The 18,396-nt window shown below is 37.1% G+C and overlaps 1 protein-coding gene across 7 annotated transcripts in view; it reads right to left on the reverse strand.

Annotated features, from left to right (window-relative positions):
- Ccdc191 (coiled-coil domain containing 191) overlaps positions 1–18,396 on the reverse strand; it is an 82,583-nt gene that overhangs the window by 6,145 nt on the left and 58,042 nt on the right. For 3 of the 7 annotated variants that reach the window (XM_074073179.1, XM_074073176.1, XM_074073181.1), the window contains 5 exons: positions 17,326–17,408; positions 16,384–16,485; positions 5,866–6,009; positions 4,205–4,357; positions 3,310–3,473 (listed from right to left, as the gene is read on the reverse strand). In XM_074073179.1, the coding sequence (XP_073929280.1) occupies positions 3,310–3,473; positions 4,205–4,357; positions 5,866–6,009; positions 16,384–16,485; positions 17,326–17,408 (646 nt within the window). Of the gene's footprint in view, positions 1–3,309; positions 3,474–4,204; positions 4,358–5,865; positions 6,010–16,383; positions 16,486–17,325; positions 17,409–18,396 lie in introns of those variants that run through there. The other 4 variants (XM_074073178.1, XM_074073177.1, XM_074073183.1 and 1 more) reach the window with 4 other exon arrangements.

Raw genomic sequence — 18,396 nt, forward strand, 5'->3', positions numbered from 1 at the left:
CCACAGTCTCTTGCCCAAGGAAGCAGTTAAACTGGACAGGGAGAGTGGTGGAGGGAAGCACAGGAGGCTGCCCAATTTGGGGGTGAGAAGTGATGCCTGAAGTGAATTTTAGTCAGGGAGGGCATGTCTTGAACAAAGGCAAAGAGGCAAGAGTAGCATAGTGTGTCTGAGGAATCACAAACACAGTTACGTTGTTGAAACAAAAACACAAGTTGATTTTCACAAGGAGAGACAGAGCCAGGCCTCTTAAGCCCTAAAATGCATCTCAACCCTCATTAATTTTATGGCTGTTGGTTGTTTGATGTTTTGGATAATGTTGATTTTATTGGTGGAAATAATACTTTTAAAAAAAGGCTGCTTCATTGCTTACAATTTTTTATCCATTCAGTCTACCATTTACAGCTTCCTGTACTCATCCCAAAGTCCCTTCTCCCAGTCCTCCACCCTACCTCCCACTCCTGGTTACACTCCAGTTTTCTGGCTTCTACATTTTAGCCCCTACTATTCTACCTTACCAAAGTCTCTGCCCCTGTGGGGAAAGAAATAGGACAGCAACCCAAGTCGGCTTTTCAGGAGGGGACACTAGAGCAGAACTGAATGATGAGAGAGACCAGGGCATGTGAAAGTCTGGAAGCTGAAGTGAGCTTTGAGCACATGGACAAAGAGCAGAGCAGGAAGAGACAGTCACAGTGACGCTTTTATATCAAGTAGATATTGGCTGAGAATTCATTTCTTATCAATTACGTGGGTTTCTGTGCTGATTTCATAACTTCAGACCCTGAAAAGGAACACTATCTTACTATATATTTACAGCTTACAAATGATGGTGAATCAGGAAAATGGGGAGGAAGACTGATGTATCAAGAGGATGATATTTTGAAACCATAACAAATGCTGGTGATGATGTGGTGTGTGTTGGAGGAAGGAAGCCTTACACACTGTTGGTGGGCATGTAAATTAATGCAGCCACTCTGGAAGCAGTATGGAGGCTCCTCAAAAAACTATAAAGAGAACTACTCTATGATCCTGCTATGCCACTCATGGATATATATCCAAAGGAATTTAAGTCAACATACAATAGAGTATTATACACCCATTGGGACACCCATATTTATAACAGCACTATTCACAATAGCCAAGCTATGGAATTGGCCTATGTCCCTCACAACTGATGAACAGATTAAGAAAATGTGGTATATATACATGAGGTAGTATTATACAGCCATAATGAAGAATGAAATTATGTTGTATGTAGGAAAATGGATGGAACTGGAGACCATCATGTTAAGCAATATAAGCCAGACTAAGAAAGACAAATATCACATGTCTCTCTCATCTGTGCAATCTAGACCTAAAATATATATATATATATATATATATATATATATATATATATATATAAATAACATGAATGCAAAGTGGGGACTATTTGGGAGTAAGTATATGATTGAAGTACTTTGGAAATGTCAAAATGAAACCCCTTTCTATAATTAATATACACTAATTAAAAAAGAAGAAGAGGATGTTTTGAAGTCAGAAAACCTGGTATGGAGTCCAGAGAGCCACCATGTGCTATCTATTAAGTTGGGCAATTCACCTACTTGTCTGTACTTGTTTTCTTATCTGAAAGTGTAAATGATGGCATCTGCCCCCACCCCTGGGTGACACTGTGATCAGATGAGATGGTTTGTGTGAAGTCCTGAAATGAATGTCAGCCTGTATATAATGGCTGAGAACAAAGAAAACAAAGGCAGTGAAAAGGATGCTTGATAAAAATGCAGTCACAATGATGCTCAACTCAAAACAAATTAACTCTTCTTCTGGGCTAAGCTAGCTGTGGATTAAGAATATTTACAATATTGTTTAAGTCAAAAACAGGTTCTGCTGTTATCCTCATTTTATAAAAGAGGAACAGAGAGCCTCAAAAGGTTATTTGTCCAGGGTCACATGTATATTGAGTCCTAGCCTTTAAAGCTGCAGCATATAATTCAAAGGTAAGTCCTGAGAATACACTCATTTATTGAATATCTATTTTAGACAAAATTAAAATCAATTTGCTCATCTGTTTGCAGCCCACCGATTTCTACTACCTACAAATTAAACAAGGATGAGCAGTTTTTTTTCTAGTAGCGGGCATCCTAGTGTAACAAGATAAGAAAACTATTATATAAAGAGCAGAGATGCTCTCTACAACAAAATTAGAAATAAGGGCAAAATAGTTTCTGCTGGGTATTGGGGGGGGAGAGGGAGGGGGTGGACAGGGTGGTAAGGAAGGGGGTGGGGGCAGGGGGGAGAAATGAACCAAGCCTTGTATGCACATATGAATAATAAAAGAAAAAGGAAAAAAAAAACACACACACAAAAAAAGCAGAGATGCATACACACATACACACAAATGAAAGCTGAATGTGAGGGTAGTAAGGAAAGGACACTTGTACATGTCACAATAGCTATCACATCTCACAACCTGGAAACATCACTGAAGACATCCATATTAACTGTGGTTCGTTCACAAGGGATGATGCCAAGTCACCAAAAAAGGATAGATTATGTGTTTACTCTCAAGGGATATGCATAATGACATTCAGAATGTTCCTGTTTGATAGAAAACAAAAAACTTTTCTTTATACAACATCCTTATTTCCCAAAGACACTGGATTAAATAAGATATAACAATTTTAAATATTAATGTGGCATACAGTATGATTAAATATAAGCAAAGCTCAAAACCAGGCAAAACTAAGCTCTGGCATTGAAAGCTGCCTGCTTGAGAGGGAAAAGTGAAAACAAAAGCAAGGAAGTGTTCATGGTACAAGTCAGGAGATCAGTTTACCTGCAGTGGGGACTTGTTGTTGGGAAGGAGCAATGTTCTACTTCACAACCTCAGTTGTGATGACACGGGTGTCTACCTTAAATTCTTTAAACTATATTTGTGCCGTTTTAAGCACTTTTCTATATTTGTGTTATATTTCACAAGAAATGTTAAGAAATTAAAAACAACTATATGACTAACAAAGAAAACAGTACTACTTTGCTTAGGTATTAGTTTGGGTGTTTCACATATTTGATCCTCTTGCCAGTCTCTGTGAGGTGGACAGGGCAGGCCACCTCCTCACCTCCTCATTTTATATGTGGGAACCCTGGAGTCTCAGGAGGTTTATGGGTAAGCTGGGACTCCCACCCTGCCTCCTGTCTCTGAGGCCTTGCTCTCCTAGCCTCTCCTTCATCTTTTCAGATACGTTCCAGAATATATTGCAGAGCACTTGAGAAGTCAGTGAGTCTGAGTTTCCTCAGAGATCAAAAGCTCACCTGTCACAATGCTCCGCTGCAATCTTATGCTTGCTCTGAGAATTGATCGTCGCCTCCCTGACCATGGTAAGCCAGGCTCCGAAAATCTTCTTCTGAAGGAAATGTACACAAAGTTTTCTTACTTCTTCCTCCAGGTCAGTTGTATACTGAGAGTGAGAAAGGGACTGAAAATGATCAAATATCAGCACACCATGAGAGCAAATAAGCAGTACAAAGGAGAGAATTGAAATAGAAACATACAAAACAAAGGAACAACGGATACTGGAGGCATAAAGAGAAAAGGATACATGGTAGCCAAGATAATATCCCCTGTAATGTTTTATAAAAACAACAGAACCAGAGGGGTAGAAACAGGTATAAAATTGAGGTTTCTATTGAAGTCACTTGAGCACTATGAGAAAAAAATAAGAAGTGAGCCAAGGCATGTGGTACACACCTGTGATCCCAGCTATGCAGGAAGGGTAGGTAGGAGCATCACTGTCCTAGTCCAGGACCAGGCAAAAAGTGCAAGACCCTAACTGTAAAAAGGGCTGGGAGCATGGCTCAAGTGGTAGAGCACCTACCCAGCAAGCGGTGAGACTCTGAGTTCAAACCCCAGTACCACAAAAATGAAACAAAACAAAACCCTAATAAGCCAGTACAAAAACAAAAGCAGATAAAATGATACATTACAGTTTATACACATATACTTTATGTGAAGAGATGTGCTTAAGATTTCATACTAATAAAAATCGATCTGACATTTTCAAATTCATTTCAAAGCTATGAATTAGATTCATTACTTATTGTTCTTGGAAAAAAAGGCGTAATGTCCTCAGGCATTCCAGAGCTCCTTCAATTTCTTATGAGAATTGAGCAGTGAGATGGATTTACAGTCGCCTTACTGCGGCCTTACCTGTAGCCAGCCCTTGAAGATTCTCCTGAGCAACAGTTGGGTATAAAACTGGTCAGCCTGGGTCATCTTCCTAACCAGACTTTCCTGACTATACTGGAACCAGGTCAGCAGGCTTTTCTTCTGTAGAGCCAAAGAGTGATGTTCTTCTGCCACCTGGATAATTTTTTGAAGGAAAAGAGAAAATTATTTCTTAAATTTTAAATCATTTAAGGAAACGTACACCATCTTGGCAAATGAATCTATAGCTATTATATTCCACATTTAAGCAGCTACTAGAGAAGATTAGTCTTAAGGTCGATACAGACTATGTCCTAAAAGCTTTGACTACAGACCCCGTTGTACAAAGGCTAGATTCCCATGGCGCAGTTCTCAAGGCTGACTCATGAAGACCACAGCAACTGGCTGGTTATGGAAACGGAATAATGAACTTCCAACACCATCGCTTCAGTTCTACGGCATTTTGGAGTGTGTGGCTGGCAACATTCCTGCTTTGCTCTTTTGGACTTGGACAGCAACTCCATACCAGACCTCTCTTTATTATGTACTTAACCACTGTCTAATTGAGGAAATGCCAATAGTTTCAATTAGTTTTGTAGAATGAACTGTCACCAGCACTGAAATTTAGGTATTATCAATACACCACAAAACTATTGATAGAAAAATAACATGATGAATAATTTAATGTCTTACCAACTTAAAAGGCTCAGAGTATCATCCTATCAAAATAAACACACAACTCAGAATTATAGATTTTTTAAAAAGTAACTGTTACATTCTTTCAAGAGACAGGAGAAACCCTTCTCCTCTTAGTCCTTTTCAGACAAGGACACATTTTCCTAAGACTTGTCTTGTGATCCAGTACTGTGAATATGATTGGTCTAAGCAAATCTCCTTATAAACATAATTATTGGCCAAAATGACCATCACAAGGGTGCTCTGTGGAACATCCCAGCCTGGCAAGGTAACATTTCATATACTTTGAACTTCTTACCACTTACTTGAATGCCCTGTTCTATGTGCTGCCTCAATTTGTTTGGGAAATGTCATAAGTTTCAATGGCGTTTGGTAGACAGAGCCTCCTTCCCGTCCTCAGTGACTTTGAGCTTGACCCTTTGATTTTCTTTATCCAGTGAAATATTAGTGGACAGTGGTTTCATATGGGTTTACATAATTTTGTTTGGTCTTTTATTCATGCCAAGTGATATACGTGGCATGCTGTGAGTAGCAGCTGGAACCAGAATGAGGCTTGAGGGGAGAATGAACCCAAACGACCACTGGCCTGCACATATGCTAAGTGATAAATACATACTTGAGCTGTAAGACATTCATATTTGGGGTTGTCTGTTATATAACTTCATCCCAGCAGAAACCTGACTGCTATACTTTATAACCTCAAACTCTGCTAAAATTCAGAGAATCCTCTATTCATGTTACCTTAGAGGTCTACAATAAAAAAAAAATTAGGTTTTTCCAACCTGTTAAAGTACAAAAGTTCTTAGAAGAATAAATCTAAACTCTTATCCAAAACAAAGAAATATACATACTCAAATCACTTATCTTTCTGGCTTTTAAATCACCTCTCTTCAAAAGACTAATTGTGTATTTGTGCTATTTGAAATGGCCCATTTTCTAATTTGGGGGGTAATAGCAGGATAGTGCACCTGGATATTTTGTTTACTTTGCATTCTCAATCTCTTCCAAGGCTCCAGACCTTTATTTCTTAGCAAGACCATCTTATAATGTTCTTTGGCCACTGTTTCCAATTCTTGGTTCCTCTTAATTCTCTTCTGTTTCTCTAGTTCTTTCTGGAAAAAATAATGAAGTAAAAATGCCATGATCAAAAAAACTCACAAATTTCATTTCAACAAAAGGTAATGAATTTAATTTGACCATGAAACCACTAAGCAATGTGTTAATCATAATTATAGAGCTTTGGAACATTAAAAAAAGAATTCTGCTAAGAGGGTCAGAAAAGGTTGGCTATGAGCCCTACAAGAAACAGGGCTATGTACGTTCTTGGGTTTATTCAGTATTGTTCACAGATATGATTTACCTGTCCCTATGTTATTAAAACTAAAACATCTAGTGGATAGTTATCAGGAATTTTTCCTCATTATTATGGAAAAGTCATAATATAACCCCTTCATTTAAATTATGAGGTAGAGATTTATAAATAAATAATTTTATTCAAGTGTAAAGATACTCCAGATTCTTTTTTTCTTCCTTTTTTTTTTGTGGTACTGGGGCTGAACTCAGGGCCTTCATTTTGAGCCTCTCCACCAGCCCTATTTTTGTGAAGGGTTTTTTCGAGATAGGGTCTCACAAAGTGTTTGCCCAGGCTGGCTTCGAACTGTGATCCTCCTGATCCCTGACGCCTAAGTAGCTAGGATTACAGGTGTGAGGTGCTGGGCAAGGAAGAATACTCTTACTACTATGCTGTTTTCATTTTAAAGTGATAAACAAGTCCAGAGACAAGCTAAAAATATTTGATCATCATCAGACAGCCTTCCCTCCTCTTAAGAGATTAATAATCCCTGGTGATACACTGAGAAAAGACATCTTGTGTGCCTCACAGAGGACATGCACCTGGTGCTGGAGAAAGAAAGAAGACAGAAACTTAATGGTCTACCTTACAGGAATCATTCTTTCTTTTCTTTTCATAAAAATAGCCTATAATAAAGACAAAAGGAAGAGGTTTAACTAAAAATGGTGACTGGAATCAAGTGACACCTGTTAGGAAATACACAAAAGCAAAAGCAAGGACTGACGACTGCTTTCATGGTGGTTGTCATTCTGTGGAGTACAAATACAAAATGAGTAACTTTGTCTTTACTTCCCATAATTTCATGTCGAGAAAAGGGCCATGGAGATTTGGCTGGTTTGATAAACTATCTGACAGGCCAGAGCCTTCTGCAAGAAAAAAAATTAAAGTGAGAGCACTAAATCAGAGTGTAAAAGGAGGATCGCTTTTATTTTCTAATGCAAATCACCTACATCTGTGTAAGTTCCTGAAAATGAAATGTCCACATTTTCTAAAGCATTAAGCATCAAGATTATTATAAATAACTTTTATAATCTTTATTCCATGAACCTTACATACTTATTGAATGCCATGGCTGGAAATAAAAGCCATCAATTTCCTCATGAGTACTAATAGGAAGGCAAAGGTGAAATGGGGATGAAACAGAGAAATGACTGCTTTCACATCCACCGAAATGTCCCTGCAGCACCATGATGGCAGCTACAACAAAGGTACAAACTTGTAACCCTTTGGAAGGCCCTCAGGCTCAGCCAAAAGACTCAGTTACCATTCACACATAAGTTATGGTATAACCATCTTCTCAGAATTCTAACTTTATGGCTACTCTAAGCTCCAAAAGGAAAACCATTTTTAGATGGATTGTAGAGGAAAAAAATTGACTTTTTTAAAGTATGTATATACTTCCACGGAAAAACATAAAAGAAGACACTTAATAATAACTGTACTTGAGTTAAAATTTTGTACTCTTATACAGTGATTTAATTCAAATATGTATTTCTTTTTTTCTTAGTTAGTGATTCCTTAATAGAGTTGGTCATATTTCATTAATATTATCATGTTTTCTATTTCCTTGTATATAAGATGTGTATGACAGTAGCTCTATCCACAATTTGCTATGAGGATAACAAAACAGGAGTCTGTTTATTTTGAGAGACAGTGCTTACATTACATTAAACCCTACACAGTAGGGTTTCACAGAACACACAGTTCACTTAGGCTAAAAAGGGATACTACCTACGGGTTTCCCTCTGACTTACATTACGTTTTACATAATTACAAATGATATACAAAGAAAGACTCATTTAAATGTTACCTGTATCAACACTATGCATTGAGAGAAAAACCAGGAGTCACAGACACTTTAAGAGAAGTACAATGTAGTGTCGATTCAAAGTGGATCGAAAACCTTAATGTAAGATCTGAAACTGTGGAACCACTACAGGAAAGAACAGGGAAAACACTGGAGCATACAGACATAGGCAATAACTTCCTGAACGGAACTCTAATAACTTGGCAATTAAGAGAAAGAATTGACAAATGGGATGGTGGCATCAAAATAAAAGGCTTCTGCACAACAAAGGAAAATCACTGGACTGAAGAGATAGACTACAGAATGGGAGAAAATCTTTGCCAGCTATACATCTGACAGGGATTAATACCCAGAACATAAAGGTAGCTCAAAAACTAATCTCCCAAAGAATTAACAACCCAGTGAATGAATAGTGGGCAAATGAACTGAACACACAATTCTCAAAAGAAGTATAAATGACCAATAAATACATGAAAAAAATGCTCAACATCCCTGGTCATAAAGGAAATGCAAATCAAAATGACACTGATACTTTACCTCACTCCAGTCAGAATGGCTATCATCAAGAACACAAACAACAAATGCTGGCGAGGATGTGAGGGAAAAGGAACCCTTATACACTGTTGTTGGAAATGTAAATTAGTACAACCACTGTGGAAAGAAGTATAGAGGTTCCTCAAAGAACTAAAATATGGAACCACCATACAATATACCACTCATGGGCATATATCCAAAGGAATGTAGTCAGGATACCATACAGACACTTGTACACCCAGATTTTTTTGTTGTTTTTTTTTTCCTTTATTGTTGTGCTGGGTAGGAATACATTGGGCCATTTATAAATTACACCCATGTTTATTGTAGCACTATTCACAATAGACAAGTTATGGAAACAGTCCAGATACACAACTGATAAATGGATTAAGAAAATGTGGTATATATATATGTGTGTGTGTGTGTATATACAATAGAGTTTTATTCAGCCATAAAGAATAATGAAATGATGTCATTTGCAGGTAAATGGATGGACTGGAGATCATCATGTTGAATCATATGTTTTCCCACCTATATCTCCTATGTGGAAGCTAGACCTAAAAGATAAATGTATACATTAATACATATATGATTATATATATAATTATATATATATGTATATATGTTTGTAACAGTACGACTGTTTGAGGGGACTAGGTTGGAGGCAGGACAGGAAAGGAGAATGAGAGTGAATAATATCAAAATACACTGCATCTGTGTATGAAGATGACATAATGAAACATTGAAAGCTGTTGAATAATGGAGGGTAGGAGAGCTAGAGAAAGAGAAAATAATAGAGATGGTTAATTTGATTAAAGTAGAATATATGCATATGTGAAATACAACCACAAAACCCCTTTGAATAATTATTATACACTTAAAAATGAAGGACAGGAAGGTAAGATAAATCCTATTTAGAGGTAAGTACCATTGGAAGGGGGTAGGGTGAGTGGAGAAAGTGAAGGAAGGTGACTATGATAAATGTACTTTATATACTTGTATGAAAATACAACAATGAAACAGGTGAAATTGTTTTAAATGGGGGAGGGAGGATGAGGGGAATGATGGAGACACAAATCTAACCAAGGTACGTTGTAAACGCATATGGAAATGTCACAATGAAACTCCCCTGTACAACTAACTTATGCTAATAAAATGTTTTCTTTTAAGAAAAGTACAGGGCAATCAACATTGCTCTAAACTTAATTTCTCCCTCACTACTAGATCATTCCCATCAAAATAACATGTGCCAGTAGCTCCCATCTTAAAAAAAGCAAATAAAACCAAAAAGCAATAACAAACCAAAAAAATCCAATTTTAGTCCCATGTGACCCCTATGTATACTCATGGTCTGCCTTCTTTACTATTCTCAACCCAGTGGAATGTGGCTCCTTTTCCAGTACACCACTGAAAGAACCCTTGTCTAAGTCATGAAAGATCTCCATGTTCCCAAATCAAAGAGTCACTTGTCTGTCTTTTTAATTGAGCTCAGTAACATTTTGCTGGATTAGGCATCACCCCTCCCCTAACACAAACACTTTTTCTCTCAGCATTTTGATTTTAAAGTCTCCTGGTTCTCCTTCTGCCTAACTAGCTCCTCATTCTCTGTCTAACTATTCATATACCCTAGGACTTGGCCCTGGACTCTTTTCTCTAGCCAGACAATCTCCCAGGTTGATTTCAGCTACTTCTAGCACATTAAAAACATCAATATATTTTTCACTCCAGATTCCTTACAATCTTGCTGTCCAGGCTTATATATCTAGCTGCATGTTCATGTTTGACACACTCATTTCAACATTAACATGTGGACCTTGTGAGGGCCTTCTCAGCATCTAGCAGCTCAACTATCACCTCCTCTGGTTGGTTTTTCCATCTTTCTTTCTCCTATTATTCCTCTCCCTTCCTACTTCTTCAGTTGTTGACTTGTTTATTGCCTGTTTTCCCAAACTAGCATAGATTGGGGATGGCAGGGCTGTTTTGTGTCTTCTTCATTACTTTATTCTAACACCTAGAACAATAACACCTAGAACAATAGCAGATGTTTCACAGGTATTTGTTCAATGAGAAAACATGCTCATTGTTAAACATGCCCAGGTTACACATGGAAGACTTCAAATCTTGCCTGATCTTCTCTGATAAAATTACCTTTTCAACCACAAACTTCTATTGCCCATCAAACAAAGGTATATTTATCTACTCACAAAAGTTACCATGTAATAAATATTACAAGAAAAATAAGCATTTGACAAAAACAGAGCAATAGGATCTTAGGAGGTGGTTAGATTTTTATTTTCAGGAGGCCATGGTGTGAGACTATGAATGTCCACCTTACTGGTACATCTGTCATAAGACTCATAGAGGCACTAAGCTGCAGCCATGTCTTGCCCTTATGTAACTTCTTCCTGAATGTAGAGGACAAGTTTGCCATGGGCTTATTCCTGAAGAATTTTTCCAGTTCCTTTATCCTGAAACTTGTGTCACAGGGCCTCCTCCCACTCACAACTGGGCTTATCTTATATTTTCTATTCAGAGAAATATACGTGATTCCACCATCACCACCCCGACCGTCTCTATGATCAGCAGTAGGGTTGTTCATCTATATAATAGAAAACATGGTGCCTCTTTTGGACAATTTGCTGATAAAGTCTATGAGCAACAAACTGCCCAACTAGAAGAAGTAAAGCAGATTTCCCTCAAACACATCCAGGCATATACAACTCATTCAGAGAAGTCACAGCAGGCACTGGTTCAAAAGTACCCAAAAGGAAAATGAAAAGAACAGGTGAAATATTTGAAGAAATAATGGGTGAACATATTCTGAAATTCATGACAAAACATAAAAACATACAGTAGACCCTTTGTACCTGTGGATATATAGTTCCAAGCAGACCACCGTTGAGGAAAAAACCCCCAATGCTCAGGGTGCACAGATTTAAACACAATTGCCAATGATTCAGGACTAAGAGCTTCTCTGCATCAACTGAGCTGAGTTATGCGTGCATGAGAATTTGAAATGTTTGTTTTTTACATTTCTTTATTGATTTATTTATTTTGACTACATTTGGTCAAACCTGCTTGTAGTAAATCTGTAAAATGAGGTGGGGTTACTGAATATCCAAGTATGTTATGCCAGTGTATGTCTCAGAAGCTTAAGACTACGAAGGAAGGGACACAAGCCAACCGAGAAACAAATCACATCTAGCTATATTATATTCAAAAAGCTGGAAACCAAAGTCTAAGTTTTGAAGGCAGGTAAGGGTAAAAACCCACTTTGCCTACAGTTATGGACTAAATGTGTGTACCCCCCACCCCAAGGTCCATATGTTAAAACCCTAACCCCTAGTGTGGCTATATTTGGTCATGGGACCACTAAGAAAATAATTAAGGTTAAATGAGGTCCTAAGGGTAGGGCCCTGACTGGATAGGATTACAGTCCTTATAAGGAAAGATTACCAGAGGGATCTCATGCATATGCACCCAGGAAAGGTCATGTGAGGATACAATAAGAACAGGGCTGTTTGCAAAAACAGGAAGACAGCCCTTTCCATGCTGGCACCTGGTCTTGGACTTCCCAGCCTCCACATTTTGAGAAAATGAATTTCAGTTGGGTAGGCCATCTATTCTATGGCATTTTGCTATGGCAGCCCAAGCATAATAAGACATCTACAAAGGAACAAAGATAAGAAATACAGAAAACTTCTTTTTAGAAACTGGGCAAACAAGTCTATAGAGTAACATCTTTCAAGTGCTGAAGGAAAAAATGTCAACCCCAAATTCTTTATCTAGCAAAAATATCCCTCAAAAATAAAGTAGAAGGTTTTGGGTGTGGCTCAAGTAGTAGAATGTTTGCCTAGCAAACACTATGCAAAGCCCCAGGTTCAATCCTCAGTACCATCGCCCACACCCAAAAAAGGGAAGGAGAAATAAGACTTTCTCAGTCTTTATGCCAATGTCAATTCCTTTAGTCACTGTCAGAAGACTATGCTACAAAAATGTTAAAAATCTTCAGGCAGAAAGAATCTGATGTAGGCTAAGGATTTAGATCTATACAAAGAGGTGAAGAACGTCATATTGGAAAAAATTAAGGGAAAATATAATTATCTTATTTTTAATTCCACTAATATAACTATTTAAATCAATAACTTTAGCAGGGTATTTATAGTACAAATAAATGCAAAATATGACATAATGCAAGAATAGCATAAGGCAATGAGAGAGAAAGTACAAATGCACTCCCATGTTAAGTGCAGCATTATTCACAATAGCAAGCATATGAAAACAAACTAAGTGTCTGTCAGTGGATGGATCAGATGAAATGATAAAGAAAATATGTATTACCCACACACATATATACATACACATAACGAACACTGTGTTCATGCACTCAAAACTCAATGTTGTTAAGGTGTCAATTCTCCCTAATTTTGTCTACAGTCAATATAATCCTAATGAAAATTAGAGTATGATTTTTTTGGACATATCAATAAGATTCATCTAAACTTTATTAAGAAAGGTAAAAGCATTAGAATGACCAAAACATCCTGAAAAAGAATGGAGTAGGAGAATTCACATTGGCAATAAAGCTACAGCAATCAAAGACATTTTAGTACTGGCAAAGGAACAGACGTAAACATCAACAGAATAGACAGAGTCTAGAAATACACTCATACAGAAGTAGTATTGGTTCACTTAACAGATATTTGACAAAGGTATAAAAGGTACAAAATTCAATGCTGAAAAGATGGTCTTCTTAAATAATACTGGAACAATTGGCTGTCTATATAAAAAATGACTTTGACATGAACTTTATGCCTTCTGCAAAACTAACTCCAAACAGAACACAGAACTTGCTATGGTTTACTACGAAATGTTTTCCACAGGCTCATAGGGAGCTTGGTTGCCACTTAATAGACTCTTGGGAATTGACTGGATTCTTAAGGCTCTGATCTAATCAATGGATTAATAATCTGATAGAATTATTGGGAGGTGGTAAAAAGTGGAAGTGGGGCCTGGTTGGAGGAGGTAGGTCACTGGGGGTGTGCCTGGAAAGATGTATCTTGTCCCCTGCCTCTTTTTCCTCTGCTTCCTGGTTGCCACGAGGTGAGAAGTCTCTGTTACATGCTCCCACTGCCATAATGTTCTGCTTTGCCTTAGGCCCAAAGCAACAGGGCTGCCCTTGGACTGAAACTGTGAACCAAAAAACAAAAAACAAACAAACAAAAAACCTGCCTTCTTTTAAATGGCTTCTCTCAGATATTTGTCACAACAACAAAAGCTGACTTAAAATGTGAAATGTAAAACTACACAACTTACTAAAGAAGCTATGCTAGAAACCAGGCACGGTGATACATGCCTGTAATCCCAGCACTTGGGAGACAGAGGCAGGAGGATTGCAAATTTGAAGTAGCCCATGCTACATGGAGAGACCCTGTCTCAAAAAGGCAAAGAAAAAAACAAACAAAAAGTAATAGAAAATCTGATTGACCTTCAGTTTGGTGTTTAGTTTTTGAATGTAATACCAAAAACTACAATCTGTTAAAGAAAATATTGATAAGTTAGACTTCATTCAAATTAAAAACATTCCTCTGTGAAATGCCTTTAAGTAAACTGAAATACAAGTTGAAGACTGGGAGAAAGTATTTGCAAGTTATCTATTAACAGAGAACTTGGTCCAGACTATCTAAAGTACTCTTAAAAACAACAATAAATAAACAAATCAGTTAAAAATGAGCACAAGATTTAAACAGAAACTTCATTATGGGAGACAAATAAATGGCAAGTAAACATGAAAAAACACCCAAGTCAAGGTTAACATCTTGATATCATATACCACAAGCTATGATGTGATTAGGAGAACACTTCATCTTGATTTTATTCTTTCATAAAACCTCTGTTAGCCCAGAATAATTAAAACATCAGACAAACACAAATGGAGGGGCCGTCTACAAAATATCTGACAGGCAGTCCTCAAAACTGTCAAAATCTTCAGACAGAAAAGATTAACCATCTGTCACAGGCCAGAGGTCACAAAGGAGACATGACAACTGCATAGAATTTGGCATCCTGAATTATTTCTTGAACATTAGTGGGAAAACTGGTGAAATTCAAATAGAGTCTGGAATTAAAAGCATGTATTAATGTTGATTTCTTAATTGTAACAAATGTATCATGGTAATATAAGATGATAACATCAGGAATAACAAATGGAATGAGGGGTACATGGAAACTCTCTGTTCTACTCTTGCAGTTTTTCTGTAAATCCTCTATTATTCTAAAATAAAGGTTATTTTTAAGTGACCTGCAATATACAAATTAGAAGATCTTGAAGAATTATGGCTGGCAAATGAATATAGTCATGATGGAATTTAAAATTTAAAAAATCATTTTAAGAGCTGGTAGAGTGGCCCAAGTGGTAGAATGCCTGCCTACCAAGTGTGAGGCCCTGAGGTCAAACCCCAGTCCCACCAAAAAAAAAAATTTTTTTTAAGTTTAAAAACTATATATATCTACATACACACAATGACCAACCTAGTAAAAGATAGCTGGGCTGGGGGCAGGGCTCAAGTGATAGAACGACTGTGTTTAAACCCTAGTACAGACAGAGAGAGAGAAAGATATGCACTGAGTAAAAGACTAGAAGTAGATATACTCAGATATTAAGATATTAAGAGTAGTTAACTCAATACTAAGCTCAGAGTCTTTTTTCCATCTTCTTTATATTTCTCAAATTTTGTACAATGAACAGATGAGAAAGAAAATATTTTAAAAATTATCTTATTGCTTTACAATAATTGACCTCAAATTATTCTATGATATGTTACTGGGTGGTCTATAACAAGGGATCCATAATCAGAAATATGTGACTACTTGGCACACTGGGTGCCTCTTCTGGAGACCTGTAATGTCTGGTAGTATGTTAAAGATTCTGAGAAGTCAACTAACATGGAAACTTGTTTAACTTTATCTTAGCCAACATTCTCCAAAATGATTTGACTTCAGAACTTAATACTTTCTCAAAATAACTTACTATCTCAGAGGCATTAGGATTACATGGAATACAAATTGGGGAAATGTGATTTTGGAACCCCTCACCATAGTTTTTAAATTATGAAATAGCTATTTTTAGAAATTCCTTAGACTGACTTAGCACAAAATTTTAAAAAAATGCTCTAATGTCCCCAAAATCTTTATGGATCTAGCTTTGCATAACTTCTTGATCGCTTTCGTTCAGTGTAGCGCATGGCAGTATCATATTGTTTCTAATTAGTCTATATATTTCAGCCTTATCTTCCCAACTAGAATTTAAGATTTCTGTCTCTTATTACTTCTGTGTATATTTTCTTCCATTATTCACTCACTCAAAACACGTTTGCAGAGTACCTCCTATGTTCTGGCATGCCACTAGCCAACACAATGGTGAGCAACACCAGACTCCTCTTTTCCTCTTGAGGAGAATACACTTTAGTTGGGGATGGAGAAATGAAATAGCGCCATAAAACAGATGCATAACTATAGCAAGAGTATGTGGTGAAGGAAAGATACTTGAGGAGAGTCCGCAAAGGGAGACCTAATCTAACCTTGGGCAGGACAGTGGAAAGAGCAGGGGAGGCTAACCTGGAAGAAGTCGTGAATGATATAAAATCTGAAGAATGAGTAGTTTTTCACACAATAAGATGGATAAAAGATGAAGAGTATTCCAGACAGATTTGTGGCGGGGAAGGTGGGCAAGGCTACAAAAATCACAAATCATAGACCTCCACAGACAGGTGACTGACCAAAGACACTACTAACCATTTTCTTCAGTCTCTTCTCTTCTCGTTTTTTCTCAAGCTGAGTTTCCTTTTCTTCTGCCTCCCTCTTCTGACGTTCCTCCTCTTGGGCCTTAAACTGGGCCTGATTGAGATTGGAATGCAGAAAAATCAGAATCCTCCATCTGCATGAAAAGAAGGTCTTTTGTGTTAAAACAAGTCAAGCATCTACCAAAGTGCCTGCACTGTCTCTGGAAAAAGTTGCACTTGGTGATAAAAGCATGAAACCCAACCAACATGTGATCAGTTGTATAACTTAAAGTTTCTCTGAAAGGATTCTTTTCTATTGGGGAAGGTGAGACTGAACTAGTTTTTCAGCATAAAATGATTTTTTTAAAAAAGTTGGGCATTGCAGTACATGCATATAATCCCAACACTCAGGAGACTGAGGCAGGAGGATCTTGAGTGTGAGGCCAGCCTAGACTATATATTAAAAAAAAAAAACTGTCTCAAAATACAAAACAAAAGCAAAAACAAAGTGATTTTATTTTTTAGTTCTTTTAGGTCTTGCACCTATGACATACTAAGTCCAGTGTGGGGAAATTTTTTTTTTTATTTCACCAAACCACTCCCACTTCAAAACTGTTAGAACAGTTAATTTTTTCATGGGAGATGCAAAATTTACTTCTGACAGTTAAGTCTGTAAGAACTGTTCTCCTTTGCAAACTCATCAGGTCAGACATCAACCTATAACACAATATTCGTGGTTACGTGTCAATCTTCCCATTTGCTAGTGATGTTGACGTCTCACCACCCCCTTATTTTCCTAAAAGTGTCACAGAATTCAGGTGAGTAAGCCATGAGCTATTTGTTTAAAAGTTGGTTTAACTCTATCATCTCTGGAGGCTTGAATTAGCAAGGTTTCATTTTTAAAGATCTAGACAAACTGTTTTTCTTGCCTCAGTTTGCATTCTGAATTTATTACCAATTTCTCTTCTTCTTGTTTTTTCTTCTTTTCTGCCAAGATCCGCCTACGTTCAGCTCGTTGAACTGCTCTCTCTTCCATGGCTAAAAAATAGTAACATAATTCCAATATTAAAAAATATGAGGAATACTGCAAAAGTAATGTCTCCATCTCATAGTAACATTTAGGGTTATCACTAGGGCTTTCTTGTAATTGAATGTCCACTATCTCAAAAGAAAATCAGACATATGGAACTTGTAAATACTCTACAAGTTAAAATCCCACTCTCACTAATGATGAAAAATTTATAGACTGTGTTTTTATTTGCATTTTTATTAGGAGAAATCTTTACTGGTTTAAATAAGATAATGTGCCTGTGATGGACACTTTTAGTATATGAAACTCAGAAACAGAATTTTAATTTAATTATATCTTTGATGAATGTAGAAAAATTGATCTACATCTAACAAATACTTTGTGAATAGAAACATTCATTAAATCCCATTTTAAGTGGGCCTGCTAATTTTTCTTAAGTTACCATCCATGTGTGTGTATATGCAACAACAAAAAAACTAAAGTTTGGGGTCATTATGATGAATACATTTTAATCTAGTTTTAAGACCTGGTTATCCAGATGGGCAGGAAATGGAAGTCTACCAGGCATTTGGAGAACTGGCATCAGAACAAATTTGAGTGTCAGACTGCTGTTCTTGACAGTCTATTAAATATCGATCCAAAAGAAACAAATGTGCAAGATGGCCTGATAATATGACTCTGTAATCAGTAGGGGCTTTCACAGGAAGGAGGGGCAAGTGTAGGGAGAGGATCAAGTTCTGCTCACCTAAGCCAGCCAATAGTTTCTTTCAGTTCCTTGGGACATGTTACAAAGAAGAGAATTTAAGTCCAAGTTTTAAGAATTAATAAACAAAAAACTCACAAAGCTATTTCTTACAGACATTAAGTGTCTGCTTTGCCACAAAAGATTAGTGGTGGTGCCATAGATAGTGGGAGTGAGACTGTCCTTAAGGAGGCAGAAATAGACTAGAGGATTAAAGAGAGGAAGCCCTGAGAAGCAGAGCCTCAGTAATAAGC

This window comes from Castor canadensis, chromosome 5, assembly GCF_047511655.1.
Source record: "Castor canadensis chromosome 5, mCasCan1.hap1v2, whole genome shotgun sequence".
In the NCBI taxonomy this organism is placed as follows: Eukaryota; Metazoa; Chordata; class Mammalia; order Rodentia; family Castoridae; genus Castor; species Castor canadensis.